At 39.0% G+C, this 21427-nt stretch overlaps 1 protein-coding gene across 6 annotated transcripts in view; it reads right to left on the bottom strand.

Annotated features, from left to right (window-relative positions):
• The window catches only part of CDK14 (cyclin dependent kinase 14), a 550615-nt gene that overhangs the window by 224002 nt on the left and 305186 nt on the right, over window positions 1-21427 (bottom strand). For all 6 annotated transcript variants that reach the window (XM_054505309.2, XM_054505308.2, XM_064575299.1 and 3 more), the window contains one exon: window positions 6349-6469. In XM_054505309.2, coding sequence (XP_054361284.1) covers window positions 6349-6469 — 121 coding nt within the window. The remainder of the gene's footprint in view (window positions 1-6348; window positions 6470-21427) is intronic.

Consider the following 21427-nt stretch of genomic DNA (forward strand, 5'->3'; position numbering starts at 1 on the left):
GAATCGTCCATTTCTCTTATATATCTTGGAGCACCCTTGGATGCAATACTTCAATAGAAATGCAATATATTTGGGGTAGCTGATTAATATATTAAGAGCTGATAAGAAAACTATTCTCAGCATTTGTGGAGTTTTAGATTTCCTAAGGAATTTCACAATCAACCATCTCTTGCAATTCTCACAAACCAGTGAGGTAGCTGAATACACCAAGTGCTTTCTTAATATTGTGAAACTTAGTCATTGTGATTGGCTACTCAAATATTGCCCAAAAATCAGTTTGTGGGTAGCCATTTACTTTGCAACTTTGACAAAAATAGGGAAATTTTAATTTATTTTTAAAATATTTAGTAGTGAAGACTACATGTAAGGCCTCATTTTATATATTATTCAGTTAAATTATCACTTATAAATGACTGAACATACCCATTAAAAACACACATACACTGTTTCTCTCACAAACACACACAGATAGACAAACAGGGGATGTAAAAACCATAACCATGCTAAGCTTTTGATAGAGAAATAGAACTGGTTCCTTTGCACTCCAAAGCCACTGCTAAATTCAACACTTTGGCAGCCACTCTCTAATGCCATAATAATCTAATATTCAAGAATTGCACTTTTGGAAATAATTCGTTATTAAGCAATGTAATAGAAGTTTTCTGCTAGGAATCTTGAGTTTGTAGCCAGCAGTCTTAGGTCTGAATTAAGCACTCATATGCATTAAGGCTCTTCTGACAACTAGTATTTAGCAAATTATTGTCTAGTGCTTTATGACAAAGATGGCCACATGCCACAGTAAAATCTCTGTTTTACACCTATTGCCCCAGCAGAACAACTATTAACTTTCAAAAGTATCCTGGTATGGATGCTATACTACGTGGTCTTCCTAATTTTAAGGGACTCCAGTAGTAGAAACAGGGCAGAAACTAGGTTGCCTCCTGAGCTCAGCTTTCAACCACCTAGATGCCTGTCTGACTAAGCCCTGTTCTTTTATTATGTTCTATGGCATCGTCAGCAGCTACATCAACAAGTCACTTGGGTCATGTATTATTTGAGCAGCTCTCAAGAGCTCTTAAAGAGTTGTTACTTTTGACAGTGACTAATTTGAATCCTCTCTGGTCTTATGAACTGATTAATAAGAAAATGTGTAAATAATGTTGACAGACAGATGACTTTATGTAGCTCCTGAACTCAAATTCTCATTCTTCTACCATTCTTTTTTAAATTTATTTTTATTTTCTTAAAGATTTATTTGTCAGAGAGAGAGAAGGAGAAAGAGAGAGTGGTAGAGAAGGACAAAGGGAGAGGGAGAGAGAGTTTTCAGTAGACTCCACACTGAGTATGGAGCCGGATGCAGGGCTCGATCTCGGGACCCTGAGATCATGACCCTGAGATCACGTCCTGAGCCGGACACCCAACTGACTGCATCACCCAGGTGCCCCACTACCATTCTTTTTTAAATGGATTCATTCATTTTAGCAGCAGTGGTGAGTGAGTAATGTTTAAGAGTTGGGAAAATACATGCCAGCATCGATACTGGTCTCATGAAAATGCATTCAATCCAGTGATTCACATCATAAGTTTATTTCAAAGAAATTCCTCCTTTAATAAAACTATATGATACAGAACACTGACATGAGTGGAGAAAGGCAGTCCATAAACCAGCTGAGTGAGAGTGAAGGCCACCTACTTTATTCAAAGCACGTAAAGGATCCAAAATGACTCAGAGCATAACCTAAACTATAAAAATGGAATTTTACCGTATTTGTGTTTTAGAATCACTTTACCAGTAAAATAAAAACCAGTTTCTTAGAAATCATCTTAAGAAGAGATTATGTAATATGGTGTAAAAAGAAAGGGCTTTGCAGTGAGTTAGCCCTAAATTTGCATGTTACCTCTGTTTACTAACTAAATGAACTTTACTATCTTATTTAGTCTCTCTGTGTTTTGTTTTCTTCCACTGTATAATGGTGCAGGATAGTAATTAAAATATATAAGATAAAAATGCACAAGAGAAACTTAGAATCCAGTTTGTGTCCAAGAAGATATCTATTATTGTTACTATTATGATTACTGTTTCTTAAGACTCCACTACTATTAATACTGTCACTCAGTTACTCAAGACAGAACCTCATATAGAACAGATTTATATTCTGGGTGGGGGCTACAGTAGAACTCATTTATGATTCTCTCTCTTAAAACAGTGGTAAACAAACCGGAGTCCTAGGAAATCTTATTTTATTACATAAATTTCCTTGGTTCAGGAGTGGTCATTAAGGATGATGGCAGAACTCCATACATTGCCAATATGTATGGTGATTAGTCTTATTTAGTAGAAATCAATGCTAAATGGCCTTATAATACTCAATAAATAGGTAATTTCTTTACTGATTTTTGCAGAATCAATTTAGAAGCAGTCATTTTTCTATATATCAAGACTGGTATGGAAATCTTTTTCTAACCATCCAGCTGCTACAATGTTAAAAAAATTAATTTTAATCTTAAATCAGAGACGTAATAGAGAAAAGAATGATTTAATATGCATCTCATTACATTTGACAGGCTTATTTATAAATGATTTGCCCCACATTTTGACAAGCATAGTTAATATGTTAATTAGCTTCTAAAAAGATGGTGAAAGGCAGAGACTTGTGCGCTCTCATTCTTCACACATTGTGTTGGGTAGGGCCACAAGGTAGGGCGTGGCCCTACCCAACACAGCGTGGCCCCCAGAAGCACTGTGATGTTGATGAGATACTATTATTTATTAGCTACATTAGTCACCATATGTTACAAATTAATCCCTTAAAATAATCCCAAGTGACCTTCCGCTTGAGAAAACAAATGCCCCTCTAAACATATTTCTGAGCTTCTATAAAGAAACCTAAAGCTCATTTAGAGCAATGACCTCGACAGCTAGAGCAGAACTCCTTGGCGGGGGAGGAACTACACAGATAAGCTGCTTTTCACATTGGCACTTCTCATAATGTGGTTCTCAGTCCTTCATAAGCCTTTTGGTTTTGAAGCTTAAAGATGATTTCCTACGCCTTGACTTTCAAAGAGTTATAAAATCCAAGAATTAAGAGAAGTTATACGTGAGACAATGTCCAGTTTGATTCCTCTGCTTAAATCCTCCTTCACGGAGGGAGACAAAGGTATCAAAAACCTACATTTCCTGCTGAGTTCTCGAACTGTATGTATATTTCCACACTGCCACAGTGCTGGAGACCTAGAGCAGTAAATCATCACACGGCGAGCTCTGATTTTCCATCACTTGCTGCCAACGTTAATGCATATGTGTCTTCATTAATATTTTTATTGCCTGTGGCTATTCAAACAGAAAACTGGGTAATGTAACACTGTGCAGGGATCGTTAGTTTTTAGTTACTACCCTACTGCCCCAGGATGGTAAATGAACTGTAAAAATAGCCTGAACCCACTACCACCTGCCTCCCCGCTATTGTCCATGCATTCATATTTGCACTTCTCTTTGGTGCAGCTGAGCCATGACTCAATTATAGTCCCATATCTAGTTCTGTGAATACCCAGCATCGATGTCATTGATTATGCAAAAATCAGTGCCTGTGAACTTCTAACCGGAAAAATACATACATTTTCTCAGACTTATAGAATAATAACAAAATGGCTTTTAGAAAATGGCTTGGAATGAAATCAGAGTCAGAATGACAGGAATGGCATAGACAGAACTCAGATTTTAGGGCTTGAAAATAGAAAGCCAATAAGCATGGGAACTGCTCAAACACAACACATTTACTATTTGGTTTTGGCAATGAATAACCTTGGCATGCAGACAAAAGGGCATTTGGGGTCTTCTATTTTGTATCAGTTTTCCTACCTTCCACTTAAATAACAGTCTTCTTTTTATGCTTCATTATGTCTCTGTTTAAAGCAAATAGGCAGAAAGAACCTAAGCCTTCTTCAAGAGGATGAACACACACACACACACACACACACACGCAGACACACATTAAAGAAAAAAAGGATGGGTGGGCGGAAATCAAATACCATATATCAGAAACAGGCATATCAGCAAGTCAAAATCCATGTGGTTCTTTGTACTTTAAAGAGCACTTTTAAAGGTTTGGAAAAAATTAGCCACTAATGTATAAAAAACAGCTTCTTCTGATTATGAGTGTAGAGACTTAACTGCCAAGCACTAAGACAAAACCGTCTCCAAGTCACAAATATTTCCAAACTATGTTCTATTAGCAGAGTCCTTAACCGACCTCACTAAAAGACAACCAAGAATTTTCATACTCAAAAAATAAAAACACTCCATAACTCAAGAATATTAACTAATGATTATTTGTACAGCCAACTCTCAACTGTAAGGCAGGAAGGAAGTAGGGAATGAGAAAGGTAGTAACTGATATCCTGATAACTGACCCTTATTTCCAACCTTTTCCCCCATTATGACTAAAGATCAAAATACCTCTTTTGCCCAAGCCTCTGCTTACTCTTGGGGGAAAAAAAAAATTTAATTGTGTGAACAACCATCTTTAAAAAAAAGCCAAAAAGTGTAATGGAAAAATGAATCGGCTCAGCTTCTTAATGATAGATGGTCATCTTTATTCTCAGTGTTTTGGAATATGCATTACCTTGGTATTAGATTTATTATGAGGCATTACAAAATTTATGACAATAGATTTTAGGCTGTTTGATGACCCAGATTCTTTTATAGCTCTACTGAAAGCTACAGATCTACACCCCATAAAAATAAATATATCCATGTGTACATAAATGTTGCATATATTCTCAGTGGCTTTACAGATCCTGAAATCTTACTCCTGGTGGGGCGGGGGGAGTTTGCTGGAGCCTAAATTAAGAAAATCTACACTGTGCCCTACATCACAAGGAACTTGATTGTTTTCTTACTGTAAAATGTTTGGATCAAAAACATCAGGAAAGATGCCAGGTCTCATTACAGCCTAATTTACTAAAAGCCAAGATTACTGAGGGAAGAACAGTGAAGTAAGTACATGGCAGGAAGATGCATAACACATGCTAAAGTTTTATTGAGGTCATAAACATTGTAAGAACATGTAACTGAATTTCATATATGGGGGCATAATCATTCATGGAAGAAGATTCCTATGATAAAATAGCACAAGTGCAATGTGAATCGTTTTACTTTGAACACAACTGTGGGTCTAGAAAAGGGATTTTTCTATTAATAGAGGACATTTTCAAGTCTCTAGGAAGACTTTCCTGACTACTAAAAATAAGATTATTCCCTTACTTGATTATTTGATTTAGATCACACTGGATTGGAAACTCATTATACTTTATACTTCAAGATTTTTAAAAAAAAATTATTTATTTGAGAGAAAGAGGGAGCACAAGTGTGGGTGGGGAGAAGGGCAGAGGGAGAGAAAGAAGCAGACTCACCGCTGAGCGGGGAACCCAACACAAGAACCCTGGGATCATGACCTGAGCCAAAGGCAGACTTTTAACCAACTGAGCCACCCAGGCACTCCGGGAATTCATTATACCTTATAATTAATAATAATTATGCATTAAATCTTGTCAGTCTTTGGGCCTCCTAAACAGGTTTTTAAGTTTTGCTAAACCATCGTGTGAAACAGACTCTATTGAAATTAAACTTACTGTGATATTTTTAAAAAGTAATTGTTTTGTTTCATTTTGGATAATTTGTACCAAGTTCTCAAGAGTGTACTACACCAGGGGCGCCTGGGTGGCTCAGTTGGTTAAGCGACTGCCTTCGGCTCAGGTCACGATCCTGGAGTCCCAGGATCGAGTCCCGCATCGGGCTCCCTGCTCGGCAGGGAGTCTGCTTCTCCCTCTCCCGCTCCCCCCTCTCGTGCTCTTTCTCTCTCTCACTCTCTCTCTCATATAAATAAATAAAATCTTAAAAAAAAAAAAAAAAAAGAGTGTACTACACCAAATTTAGTGACTAACAGTAACACCAAAATTTTCAGGCCACTTAATCTGAGCTTTGTTGTTGATTGCAACACACTTTCTCTATTTCCAACCCATACTACTGTTTGGAGATATACGCCTCCTTGTTATAAAACAGAGCTACAAATTAAGACCCTTAGGGAGAAAAATCACTGTACTGACAGAAAAATATCTCTGCCCCTGTCCATCAAGAACCATTATCAGACACCATCTGCAGGGGAGCCTCTGATTAGGGAATATTCCCAATCATGTTTTTTTTTTTTTTTAAATCCAGCAATCCTACCACACACAGGCAAACACTCCTGCACCATTAATCTTCATTCAAACTGTTAGAATGTTTGTCTAGGCATGACCCAGACCACGAAATACAGATAAATTAGCTAGAGTAAATCTTCCATTTCTCACCACATGTCAAGGCAGGTGGAATACTCTGTCGAGCCCAGGAGGACATCTGGAGGTCTGTACCACAAGGTAACCACTTCATTGGAGTATGTGTGGCTAGGGACGGATTTTGCTCTTGCAAGACCTGTGGATTAAAGGAAACACAAAGAAGTTTAATAGGCATTAATAGAACAAGGAAATTTAAATTTGAATGCTCACAGTTTTAAAAAGGTCAAACATGACATTGTAATACAGAATCACAAATGCATTGTCAATGTTACTAGAAAGGCTGGGGAAAGTACATTGCTGTCTGTTTCAAATAATGCTAATAACCAATAGTCACTTATATTTCCTAATCAAGCATCATAAACCTGATAAAATCCCAGGAAAGTAAACAAACAATTCATAAACTATTAGACATTACACAGAAGCTTAGAAATCTCCTGGACTTCCCGAAGAATGTTTCATGGAGCCCTAGTGCTATGGGTTATAAGTAAGTATTAGGAGAAAAGATTCCAATGTCAAATGATTTTGGGAAAAGATGGTTTAAAAAGTTAAAACAGGTCTTCATACTGTGAGACTTCTTAGTGCCCTTGCTTTTTCTAATATATATTATGAATCTGAAAGAAGAAAATATGAGGTTTTTCTCAAAGGGTTGTCCCAAAACTACTTTTTCTTTCAGTGTTCTGACAAATACTTACTGGGAAATGTTCAGGAAACTCATTTGAAAATGACCTACATAAATAACTATAAAGGAATAGTTAAATTTGGAACACAGAGATGATGAGATACCGTAGAATAAATTGAAATGTTTTCTAAGAATTTTAGAAATTGAGAAAATGGTCACAGTAATATGTTAAGTGAAGGATTGCGTGCAATTTGACCTCATAACCATAAATACTTTAGCATAGAAAAAAGATTGGCAGAAACTATTTGTTTAGTGGTTAGCTCTGGAAAATGGGATTATCCAGTTTTGGGCTTTTCTGTTGTTGTTGTTGTTGTTACTTGGGGGAGGGGGTGGGCAGAGGAAGAAGGAGAGAGAGAGTCTTAAGCAGGCTCCACACCCAGCGTGAACACGATATAAGGTTTGATCTCATGACGCTGAGATCATGACCTGAGCCAAAATCAAAACTTGGATGCCTAACTGACTGAGCCACCCCAGTGCCCCCCCAGTTTTTTTTCTTTACTTAATACATTTTTCAAGGTTTTTTTCCTAAGTTTTCTACAATGAATATATAATTCCTTTTAAAAAATCACAAAATCTGTAGATGTTCTTTTTCAAAAGAAAAAAAATCCGTGTGATAGCTTTCTATCTGGGTATGTTCATTAATAACAAGCGAAAAGTATTATTTATCACTGTGAGGCTCAAAGCACCTATAACATTTTTACAATAAATGTACCATTACATATTCCTTTTAATGTTGATTATGTATATTTTTATGTACTACTTAGGAACATGATTTTTCTCCTGTTTATTAAACACTTGATATTCCCTTTACTGTATTATATGAAAATGTTAAAATTAATAGGACAGCTGATGAGACAAATAATTTCTAGTTAATTCAGCTATGGTTACAGTAACTCAATTTTTTCTACAATTCAGTTTTTATAATACAATGGTATATTATAAATTGGTTAATGTTGATAAGTATTCTATATTAACATGTACAGACTATACACATACATACATATATATGGTACCCTACTTTTCTGCACATGAATGGAACAACTATTTAATAATAGATTTCCATAGTAACCTCTACTTTTCTCTACAACGTTTTAACCTACCTAAATTCAGGTAAAACTAAACAGATAGGACAATCAGGATGGTAAAGTGTTTCCAGAATTTAATAATCCCATCAAAAGATTTAGTTACAATGAACAATGAATCATGGATCACTACATCAAAAACTAATGATGTATGGTGACTTACATAACATAATAAAATAAAATTAAATAATAATAAAAAAAGATTTAGCTCCTCAAATGAGCATGTTTCTATACAGAGACCAAAGAGCTAAGTACAAGTCCTTGAAATAGGTTCTGACTCGTTCCATATGCTCTTGTCATGTGAAATGGGATGCCAAAAACATTCAGGCTGGATCCTATTGGTTTTTCTGAGGCCCTGCTGACAGAAAGCTAGGCTAGAGGAATAGGAGAATGAAAAAACTCTGAGATTTTCTTTAACAGCTTAGAAGACCAGGCTAGTTAAAGAAAACTGTGGTATTTCCAGTTTAAAGAGAGAACAAGACTTCAAAATAACCTAGAAATAGTGTAAATCTAAATAATTATGTGATTTCAGGTCAAGTATGTTTACTCTGAAAATTAGTTTGTAAAAGTGGTTAAATATGTCTGAAAAATATGAAAAGGAAAAGCTCTTTGTTTCCATTATTCTCCTCCTTCCCACACGTTTAGGTCAAGGGACTACCCAAACACCACTGATATGGGTCATATAACTTCCCAAATCAAGAGTGAAAATGAGTTTGCAATATCTAACTTTTTAACGTGCTAAGGCAGTTTCTTAAAATGGTTTGCATGTTAATGTGTCATACTGAAGAATGTTACTATATTTTTAAGACATATTCCTTTGCATCGCTTGAGAAAAACTCTTCTATCATCTCACTTCAATATAGTCAATTAAGACATTTTCTTGTGGAAGGTGTCCTATATGGTGATAAACAAAAGGCTTTCATCTTAAAAATATGTCTGTTCAGTTAAAAAGATATATAGATCCCAAATTTTTCAGGGAGGGAACAAATTATTAAAGCAATGAATCAAAAAAAGAGTATACCTTGAAGTAGGAATATATAACTATATTTTTAATAAATATTTTTGGTAAAGATATTGCCATGTATTTACAGTCATGCATCAAAACATACTTACTCATGCAGAATTTATTAAACTGCATCCTCCAGCTGAAGGAAAACTGTAGGACAGGATTAATTAGCACAGCGTGTGTGAAAGCTTTCTTTCTCTGTTCCTTGTCAGTTGCTATGGTTACAGTACAGGAAGAGAGCCACACTACCTTTTAAAAAGGATGAAGTTCATGGGTTATTATCAAAACTTCTTATACTAATGTTTAGTTTGAATTAAAAGTCAAAAAGCAAAGTGAATTGCTAAACAGATGAGTACACGTTATTTGCACGCTGCTGTTTAGGCTGAGTGTGTGCATACGAAAGGGTGTGTGTTCCTATGCACATCTAAAATGGCTTACAGAACAGGGTGATCTTTGGGCGCCTGGGTGGCTCAGTTGGTTAAGCGACTGCCTTCGGCTCAGGTCATGATCCTGGAGTGTCTGGATCGAGTCCCGCATCGGGCTCCCTGCTCGGCAGGGAGTCTGCTTCTCCCTCTGACCCTCCTCCCTCTCATGCTCTCTGTCTCTCATTCTCTCTCTCTCAAATAAATAAATAAAATCTTTAAAAAAATAAAAACAAAATAAAACAAAATGGCTTACAGAACAAATCAGAGTATCCCACTTTAACAGGTTACCATTTCTAACTCATGAGAAACCCTAGAGGAGACTAAAAAATCCTGCTGTTCAAGCCCTATTGCCAATTATTCAAAGTTGGGCAACCTTGATACTAGCTAGCACAGAAGAATCTTAGATTTCCAGAAGAGTTAAGCTTCATAATTAACTTTTTACCCAATGAAAGAATTCCTTTACTTTATCTCTCTAAGATGGCGATCGAACATCGGCTGCCACCCTCAGCCTGCTTCTACCCTCTGGCAGGGGCACAAAATAAATCATTTGATAATGCTTCCAACATCTGTCCTAAACAGACTAGTTGTTTAGCATCAACCAATGCACACCCTTCAGGCCTTACCTAATAGTTCTCAAAGCTGCAGTGGGCACTGTTGGCTACTCCCCTTCTTTTAAATTTACTCCTTTGACTCCTCAGACATAGAAAAGTGAACAGGAGTGGCTTGGTCTCCTGGGATCTCCCCCCATCTGCCCCTTAACTGCTGGTTTTGTCTAGGGTTATAAAGTCAAACCAGGGCTTTCTCAAGTGTGTACAGGTAATTGTGGCTAATGCCATGTTTTAATGTCACCCAAAAGTGATTTCTCACAAGATTTGATCTCCAGCTCACATCTGTCCACAGGCTTCAGATGCGGGGCTATCCCATTCCTCCCTAGGCATAAAAATGCCCTACAGGCACTCAACAAGACCCCAACCACAAGGGCCTACAGCCACCTGCATTGTCAATACGGGAAATATGCCATGAGTCCAGGAGTAAATGCATTTCACTAGTAAACCGTTTCAGTTTCCAAAAACAGTAAAAGTTCTTATAGCTGTACACAGATATATGTTAGATTTTATATTCTGTGCACATCTAATTATTCTTTCAAATTCCAATGCATCCCTTGTGCACGCGGTAAGATTGACTAGGGACTGAGTAACCTCTAATTCTATGAAGAAAATCGCTAAACCTAGGATAGGGGTTCAAGAATGATAATTCCCATGTCTCTGCTCAATTCTTCAACCAAGGAATTGAGAAAGAACTGACAACAATGACTTGTTTCTTTCTAATTAAGTGGAATAATGGCAAAAACCAGATGAATTTGCAAAACTCAACTGAAATATGCTATAAGGAATAGGCTCCACCATTTCCCAGAGGATGTGCCACTGTTTTGTCCTTGTCAGTAGTTTTGTGTTTATATTAGAGCAACTCCCATACCTCTCTCTCAACATTCCTCATTCCCCAAACTAAACAATCAGAAAAAGAGTCTTGCTCTTAATGACAAAATCAATATTTCTAGGAGAGCAGCTCCGTTCTTCACAACTTGATTCCAAACAGACACGAAATACTTGGGTAATATTTTACCATCTAGCAGTGAGGCTGGAAAGGTGGAAAGGAAAAGACTTCTCTATTCCATGTGCCAGTCCATAGAGGAAGGGCGGAGGAAGGCTTTTATATATATATATATATATATTTTTTTTTTTTTTTTTTTCTTTTCCACAGTCCTGGGAACTGGTCAGAAATGTCTTTTCTCATATAGATGTTTAATGGAGTCCTCTTCCTCCTAGAGGATTTATATTAATATCTTATGATGTGCTAAAACATTCTGAAAATTCTTTACTGCTGCTCCTAGAATGTATCGATAAACAACCATCACACAAAACAAAACAAAAGTATTTTCTTCTGGTGTCCTCCAGAGTTCTGGATTCAACCTCTTCCCTTTGCACTTGGCAAGTTTTCCTGGGTGACACTATTTACTCCCATGGCTTCGGTTACTCTCTACATGCTAATGATCCCAAATAAATATCTCTAGCATCAATCTTCCCCTAAAACTTTAGATTTTTATTCAAAAAAAGTCCATGTAGATCTTACATGGGTATCACAAACATTCTTCCTGCCCCCAATTCTCCAACTAATGTTCTCTCTGCCAGTGTTCTAGAACTCGCCACTAAACATCACCATCCATCCATTCACCGAAGTCAGGGGGCTTATTTCATTGAAGGCTCCTTCCATTTACAAAATTACAAAATTCAACAGATTTTACTTTATAATTTCCCTCTTTTCTTCCTCCCTAGGTCATCCTCATCTCTTGCTGGATTGTTACACTAACCTCAAGTCTGTCCATGGCAAAAGTTATCAATTTCAAAATACATTTTAGACAATAATGAACTATATTTGCTGAAATTAATTTAATTGAAAATTAAAATTTAGTTGGGATACTCTTCAATGTAAAAAATAATAAAAGACTTCAATGCCCAATCTTTCTCTAGAAGCACTATGAAAGTTGGACTTCTTCCAATCCCCTTGCCCATTTTTGCCATCATAGGAAGCAGGAAATGTGGGTATTTGAAGGTATTTTCATACATTTAATATCACATGGTATTGTTTAAAGTAGAAAAAAAAGTTTTGGGATTACAATTATAACATCCTTTTCTTTCCTTTGATGAAACATCTTTGTTTTCCTTTCTGTCCAGATTTCTATTTTAACAGAAGCTAGTCTTTGCAGGATTCCAAAAACCCTTAAGAATGTTTTGATTGGCAATTGTTAGAGTCTTTCAACTGAATAATAGTATTCTTTGAAAATAAATTCTTATAAAGTGAAATTAAGTGCAGAAGACATTTAAAGATGTTAAGGCAATATTTTATTTTGCTCTGATTTTATTTAATTATCTTTGAATTTTTAAAGTTAATAAATTATGCATAATTACTATCTATCCTAAAGGGCACAGTTTTTTTCATCTTGCATTTTAAATAACAGAAACGATGACAGTATTTTAATATAGACATTCTAAAAACAAAGAAAATTTTCAGGGATGCCTGGATGGCTCAGTTGGTTAAGCATCTGCCTTTGGCTCAGGTCATGATCTCAGGGCCCTGGGATCAAGGCATCTGACTCCCTGCTCAGTGGGGAGTCTCTCCCTCTCCCTCTGCTCCTCCCACCTGCTCATGCTCTCGCTCTCTCTCTCTCTCAAATAAATAAGTAAAAAAGACTCTTGACTCCGGGAAACAAACTGAGGGTTGCCGATAGGGAGGTGGATGGGGAGATGGGGTAACTGGGTGATGGGCAGTAAGGAGGGCACATGATGTGGTAAGAACTGGGTGTTATACACAACTAATGAATCATTGGACATTATATCAAAAACTAATGATGTACTATATGCTGGCTAATTGAATTTGAAAAAATCTTTAAAAAATAGAAAATATTCAAATACTTAAATTTCATATATAGGAAAATTTTATTTTCTATTTTGTATAGAAGTTAAAAACAATATACTTCTATGGGAAATACTGCTTTATTTATTTATTTTTTTAAAGATTTTATTTATTTATTTGAGAGAGAGAGAATGAGAGAGACAGAGAGCACATGAGAGGGGGGAGGGTCAGAGGGAAAAGCAGACTCCCTGCCGAGCAGGGAGCCCGATGGGGGACTCGATCCAGGGACTCCAGAATCATGACCTGAGCCGAAGGCAGTCGCTTAACCAACTGAGCCACCCAGGCGCCCTGGGAAATACTGCTTTAAATGAAACTAATAGATTTGATGATGGTAAGACCAAACCGTGAGAATCCTTCGGCTGAATACCATATGAGCAATGTGCTGTTGTTATCAGAGCATTAGCCTGCATATTGAAAGACTTGTGATATGAAAAAACTAAATGCCTGATAGTGGTTCTGACATTAACTAGTTAGTTGTGTCTCCTTGGTTTAGTCACGTAAGCTTGCTCGCTATGTTATGTGTAAAATAAAAGGGCTGAGATCAGATTCCTCAAGCGCCTGTGAGCTGACTACCTGTTTTTGTAAATAAATTTTGCCGGAACACAGATACACCCGTTCACTCACATATCTTCTGCTGCTATTTTTGCACTAAACAGCAGAGCTGAGTAGCTGGCAGAGACTAGAACCCATGCGCTACATTTAGTATCTGGCCCTTTAAGAAAAAGTTTTGCTGACCCGTGGGTCAGACTAAGGAAACTTTGAGCCCATCCACGTATGAAAACTCAGTGATCCTAAGAAAATATTACTAAAATTAAATGTGTGAAGATCATATAAGCTCAAATTCTTCAAAGGCCTTTAAGTAAATAATTCCACCTTAATGATCCCCTCACATCACATCCACATTCACAGAGAATGCAAAATCATTTCTAGTAGAGTGTGACATCATTTTCACAGCTCACTGGCTTACATTTCGTTTTCTAGTTTCTGCTTCTCATTTATGAGAACCATAGTTATTATTCCAATGCCAGATGACAACACAATACAGAAAATGAATTTCATAATCTGACTAAATTGGCAATTTTGATGAATTTGCTAATCCATGCTGATTTTTTTCTCAATTTTTATTTTATTTTTTTAAAGATTTATTTATTTATTTGAGAGAGAGAGAAAGAGGGTGCAGTGGGGGAGGGACAGAGGCAGAGGGAGAGAAAGAGTCCCAGCAGACTCCCCACTGAGCTCAGAGGCTCAATTTCATGACTCGGATCATGACCTGAGCCGAAATCAAGAGTCGGACGCTCAACCGACTGAGCCACCCAGGCGCCCCTTTTTCCCAATTTTTAAAAAATTAGAAGTAACTACAACCCAGCAATTGCACTACTGGGTATTTACCCCAAAGATACAAATGTAGTGATCCGAAGGGGCACATGCACCCCTATGTTTACAGCAGCAATGCCCACAATAGCCAAGCTATGGAAAGTTAGATGTCCATCAACAGATGAATGGATAAAGAAGATGTGGTGTATAGATACAATGGAATATTATGCAGCCATCAAAAAAATGAAATCTTGCCATTTGCAATGACGTGGATGGAACTAGAGGGGATTATGCTAAGCGAAATAAGTCAATCAGAGAAAGATAAGTATCATATGATCTCACTGATAGGAGGATTTTGAGAAACAAGACAGAGGATCATAGGGGAAGGGAGGGAAAAATGAAACATGAAACCAGAGAGGGAGACAAACCATAAGAGACTCTTAATCTCAGGAAACAAACTGAGGGTTGCTGGAGGGGAGGGTGGTGGGAGGAACGGGGTGGCTGGGTGATGGACACTGGGGAGGGTATGTACTATGGTGAGCGCTGTGATTTGTGTTAAGACTGATGAATCACAGACCTGTACTCCTGAAACAAATAATACATTATATGTTAATTAAAAAATTAAAAAAAATTAGAGGTGAAACATACTAAGTTCATCATAAAAATATCAGTCTTAAATCAAGACATATTACTCAGAGCTTTTAGGCCATTTGGTTATAAATATGTATTAATATATATACCCCAAATATTCTCAGAGTGTGCACTGGTATGTGTTAAAGAAAGATTGCTGAATAATCACAACTATAGTTAGGTCAAATTACATAAAAATAATTATGATTTTATGCCAGAGGTATCCTTTGTGCCTAATAAGAAAGAAGCCAATCTATAAAGACGACATGATCCATACGTAACATTTGAAATGACAACATATGCTCTCATTAATTTTTGAGCTTTTAAGGGAAATAAGAAATTAGAGTGAGTGTTCCTCTGGAAGGCTTCTGAGAAAATCATTCCCATTTCCTTCCTAAACCACCTAAATTTTTTTTAAAGTTGGGGGAGGGGGTAGTGCAATACTTTTACCTGGTCTTACTATAGATAATACTAAAATATGAAAAATGAGTGAATATGCTAGTGCAAACCCGATGAGAATTGAACGAGCAGTTACAATCTATTAGGTTTTCAGATACATGACATCATTTAGTCATCACAACAACCTAGAAGGTAGTATGATTATTACTATGCTGATTTAACAGAATGGAAACGAATTTACCCCATGTTACACAGTAGTAAGTGGCTAAGCCAGGATGCACACAGGCAGTGCCACTGTGTGCCCAGGAAGACTGGGGATCTGGGAACAAACGTGTTCCTGGGCTCCATCTAGCTGGAGTGGCACAGACTGGGTGACTCCCAAGTCTGGAGTGGTGGCAGGTCAGCCTGGTGGGAGAGGGAAAGCTATGGGGTGAGGACAAGAAAGAGAAATGAGGAGAAAACACAAACTGGTTTGGGGTTGCCTGGGTGGATGCTGTGTCACCCTTGATGAACTAGCCTTGAAAGCCACAAAGAGTCACTCCTTCTACCTGCTCTTAATTAGAAGCAAGTCACTAAGATCAGCCCAATATTTAAGGAGAGGGGAATTAGACCCCACCTCTTAATGGGAGGTGTTTCAAGTAATTTGCAGACTTGTTTTAAAACTACTGCATCTCGGGGCGCCTGCGTGGCTCAGTCGTTAAGCGTCTGCCTTCGGCTCAGGTCATGATCCCAGGGTCCTGGGATCGAGCCCCGCATCGGGCTCCCTGCTCAGTGGGAAATCTGCTTCTCCCTCTCCCTCTGCTCGTGCTCTCTCTCTCTCAAATAAATAAACCTTTTAAAGAAAAACACAAGCTGCTTTTACTGGAAGGAGGTTCCAAAAATAGGAAATGAGAGAAAATGATTGATGTTGTGTAGAGAGCCTCACAGAACAATCACACAACAGACCCTCAAGGAAAAGAGAAATTTGATAAGGAAGTACTTTGGAGAAATGCTCAGAAACCTTCACTTAGGGTCTAATTGCTGGGATGAGAAGAGCTCTCATCTGCTGCTTCGTTTTAAAGTGGAAAGCAGCAGAAAGCAGTAGCCCCAGAAATGGAGCAGTCAGCCAGAGACTGTGATAACTGAGAGAGGAAGAGCTAAACAGAAAGAAGAAAAGAAAAGAAAAGAAAAGAAAAGAAAAGAAAAGAAAAGAAAAGAAAAGAAAAAGAAAGAAAGAAAAAGGTGAGTATGAGGGCTGCTATCTATCTTACAGGGCTCTGAGGGCCCTGCCCCCCCCTTTTTTTTCAGAAATCTCAAACTCGGGTGCGGTTTTCTGTAGGACACGTAACGACACAAGGAAAAGCTCTTCTGGGGACGCCTGAGTGGCTCAGTCAATTAAGCGGCTGCCTTCGGCTCGGGTCATGATCCCGGGGTCCTGGGATCGAGTCCCACATCAGGCTCCCTACTCAGCGGGGAGTCTGCTTCTCGCTCTGCCTGCCACTCCCCCTTCTTGTGCCCTCTCTCTCTGTCAAATAAATAAATATAATTTTTTGAAAAGCTTTTTTTTAAAAGAAAAAGCTCTTCTGAGGTGTCTTTACTGATGTGAACTTTTTTTTAAAGATCTTATTTATTTATTGGGGGGAGGGGAGCAGAGGGAGAGGGACGAGCAGACTCTGTGCTGAGCATGAGCCCAACACAGAGCTCGATCCACGACCCCAAGATCATGACCTGAGCTGAAATCAAGAGTGGGATGCTTAACCAACTGAGCCACCCAGTTGCCCTGATGTGAATTTTTTAACTGAGAGGTTTTTATGTGTTTACAACAATAAATGTCCAACTGAATGAGTTCAAATTAATGAAGCAATTATTGAGCCAATTCAAGGGAAAAAAAGGTTTGGGTCAAACTGAATATTTTTGTTTTATGGTTGCTGCCCAATTTTTCTGAATTTTTCTCCTGTGCTTTTAGTTTTTCCTTTTCTTTTATCATACTACTTGAGTAGAGGTCAAGTTATATTTTGGAGTCTCCACACTGTACTCAATACAGTTTTCCAGACATAATTAAAGGAAAACATCTACTAAAAGACATGAGCATGTTTACTTTATTTTGATGATTTTAAAACATGTTTTGTGATACCTGGTGACAATCTTGGTTGTTGTGTCACTGGAATTGGGTGTCACTAACGTAGTAAATAAATAAACATCAAACCTCCAAAAGAAGGCGTATGGAGCATTTGGGGAACATTTTCAAAAATACATTAATTCCATGAAATAAATATGTATCACAATCACTGCAGAGATGAGTCACAGAGCTTTCGTGCTGGAAAGGATCTAAGATAGCCCGTACTTTCTATGATATTACCATTTCTTATGAAAAAGAAATTGAGCTCCACAGTTCTGTCCATTCTGCCTCCACTGCATCAAATCCATTCCCTTCTTTCTGGTCTCACTGCCACTTTAGTTCCTCAACCTTACCCTTCTGGGCCTTCAACTTTTGAAAGAGCTCCTAACTGGTCACCCAGCCAGCACATTTGCCCTTCCTATTCCTTTTCCATAGTCTGAGGAACAGACATTTCCATGCAGTGCCTAAGAGCTTCCTCGGCGCGGTCAGGTGAGACCACCACTTACAATCTGTGTGATTTGGGGCAAGTAGCTTAACCTAGTTGAGTTTTAGTTGCTTCCTCTGTGAAAGGCATGTAATAACTCTGCTGGATATTCTCCATTTATCTCTTCTAATGTGTTCCTGACTCTTCTTCTGCCTGCCGGGACCCCCACCTTCTAAGCTTCCCAGAGGCTGACCTTAATGGGCCTTTAATTACAGAATCCTTGGACCCTTGATCTCAAGTTTTGGGTTTGACCACTGGGAGGCACACTGCCCAAAGATCAGAGTATGAGAAGGAAGAAAAACAGCGAGACGGATGTATTTTCTTGCACCCCTCTCCCGCCCCTCCCCCATCCAATTCCTTCCCAGCTGGACAAGTAAATGGCAGTGGCTAAGTCCTCCCTTGGAAAGCTACCACTCTTGCTCAGTGGGTTCCAGAATCACTTTCTCTCTTAATCCCTCATGTAGGTAGTGGTAAAGGCTCCCCACTATTGCTAGCCTGGATGGGTTTCACATCTTCAACCCTGCCCACAGTTTCATAAATAGTCCCTACCTCAAACTCTCCTCCATCACCCCATTTGAGCTACCCTTTGTTCCCCTCTAGGATCTCTGATACAATGATCACACCTGACTCAGGATACTTGTGTGAATTAAATGAGAAATGCATGGAAAATGCTTCATAGTGCACCTGGCTCATACGACACTCACAACACATTGGCTGTCACCATTAACTAAAACACCATCTGATCATGTCACTTCTCTGCTAAAGAGCTTAATGGATTCTCTGGAATTTATCCTGAAAGTCCAAAATCCAAAGACTTCCCCTGCTATTACTCCAGCCTTGTTTCTTCCCATTCCTTCCTTTTTATGTTCTAGGCAAATTACCTGTAATTATCTGCTTTCACATCAGTTTCTTTGCACAACATGGTCTCATATCTTGGAACGCCTAACTCAGCTGATGAACTCCTACATGTCCTTCAAAGCTATACTCTGGCCAAGTTCTCCAGCAGCTTCCCTGACTTGCCCTCCTGTCCCTGGTCCAGGTAATGAGCCTTCCTCTTCTCTGACTGACTGAAGCCCCGAGCTTGAGTGGACTTGCCAAGTCATTCACTCACATGTCAGCCACCATCTGCCCCACACCAGATTCCCTGAAAGTAGGACCATGGTTCATTTGCTTTTCTATCTCCAGCTCCGGGCATGGTGTCTGGCCCACAGTGAGTCTACTGTTGGATGGACATATATGTTGAGAAGGCCACCTATCCACCAACCCCTGAGACAGTGTTCCTATAGCAGGTGGCATGTGTATATCGTCCTGACCAATAGGGAGAATGGCCCAGCCCACCGGATCCACTATTTTATACCTTGGGACTTTCTGTCAGATCTCAATAGAGTATAAGTCCCTGGACTTTAAAATGTTTAAAAACCCAATGTGAGTAAAAGTGAATCACATAAAAGCTCATGATCCTTTATTGTTGTTATTTAGAAGTAAACCCAAAACACACATAAAATTCTTTAATTCTTTTATACTGCTCACATATATGTTAAATACAAATACAAAGAGAAATAAGGCTATTAATATGTAAGCTACTGGTTCGTAATAATATAAGTGATGGATATACTTTCCTAACAAATTCCATTATTTCTCAAACTAATATGCTTAAAATTTAGATAAATAAAACCTCAAGAATTAATCAACCTCTCCTCTAAATTTTTACATCACATGTCATTCTCCATTCAGCTCACTTGGCAGTAAGTATATAAAACTATTTTATTAACTTTTTACCTCCATGTTTATCTCTCCATCATATAGATGGAGAAAGATTCATTTCTTATGATTGCCCATTTCTTACTACCACCCTCCACCCCGTCTGCACCCTGACATAACGCCAAGTCCTCTGTAAAATACCGTACTTAAAACAAGACTATGTCTGTCTAAATCACATTTGGACAGGGAAACAACTTCCCTGTTCCCAGGGAAGCTCACTAGGATCCTGGACTAGGCACTGGAAGACTCAGATGTGTGAAACCAGCTTAGATCCCAACTATGACACCAGGTTTCTGCACAGAATACTGCAGAGCACCCCAGCTAACTCTCAGAGAGTTCATTTAAGCAGAGGAAGACGTATGCCCAGACCTGAGAGGTTTTTTTGTGGTTTTTGTTTGTTTGTTTTGTCTTTAAAAAAACCTTGATGAGCAGAAATACAAAACATCATTTCAAAGCTTCCAGCTTTCAGTTTTACTAAAGGAAGAGACCTGAATTTATCTTTGAGGCTGACTGTTCCTTTATTCTAAGAAAACCAACTTAATGACAAAATTTCTGTTACATAAATGGCAAGTCCCTACCCACTGTTCTGGGGCAAGCTGTGAAATTAATCTGCATCTTGATGTTGCAGAGCGAAGGGTTTAATGTAAACTGGGTGCATGTTTTGGCAAAGCTAATGGGCTTCTGAGGTTCTTTGAGGAAGATGTTTGCTGTCTCAAGGAACACAGAGATAACACAACAATGCTCCCCCTTGTTCTCCATTCGAAGTTTTCAGGAAGCCAGAGGACTAAAGAAAGGGGATGTGGTGAGAGCTATTCCTCACCCTAAAAAGGACAAAACCCATAAAGCCCAACTTGTGGTAACATTTAAGTCTAAATCCTATCACACATATGATATTGGACTGTTGGTTTTGTTTCGGTATAAATATTAAGTGCAATGATTGTTTCTTGGGGCTGCGGGCCTGAGTGGCCAATCCTGTGGCTAGGGGATGGAAGGCGGACCCTAAGATCTGAAATTAGATCCCCCAGGGGCCTCAGATTCTCATGAGGAGGGAACTTCCTCTTTATAGAGGCCTGGCACCTGATTTCTAGGTAGATCACTGGAAACACTCACTTTGGGGAGACAGAAGCCAGTCTTAGGCAGACAGAGATGAGGAGGAGGTAAACAGAGAGGAGACCCTTTCCCCCCACTCTGAGAAGGGACCTCTAGGTTCTGAGTGGGGAACCTTCCACAGAAGGAAGCGGTACCCCGGGCGGCCCTGCCCTTCCCCAAATGCTCAAAATCTTGTTGGGACTGACAGCCTGACGTTGGCTCTGTTGTAGCAGCCTTAGGGAGGGGTCTGCTCTGCCCTTGGGCAGATGGCTGAGGAGGCCAGAGTGGTCACGGCAGTGCCAAACGCCAGGGACGAGCCAGCCATGACACGACGCTATCAGGAGAGGCACCTTTCTGGTGGCATCCAGAGGGACAGCAGAGTGAAGGAACACGAGGTACCTGTTTCTGATGCACCAGGACACCTTCAGCACTCAGGCAAATAACCAGGGCCCAAGCTGAGGAGCTCTGATGCACTGTGGGCATCACTGTAAGGGGACCAAGGCATAAAGAAATCTAGGGGGAGTATTCTAGGCAGAGGGCACCACAAGTGAGGCAGGAGCAGGCCTGGCATGTCGCAGGGATGGTGAGGGTGCCCACGAGGAGGGGAGGCAGTGCGCCCAGCAGGCACTCTGAAGCACCCTTCCCATGTCCTTCAC

This window comes from Mirounga angustirostris, unplaced genomic scaffold (assembly GCF_029215605.1).
Source record: "Mirounga angustirostris isolate CCGP_5_RB_7025 unplaced genomic scaffold, mMirAng1.0.hap1 SCAF_12, whole genome shotgun sequence".
Taxonomy (NCBI): Eukaryota; Metazoa; Chordata; class Mammalia; order Carnivora; family Phocidae; genus Mirounga; species Mirounga angustirostris.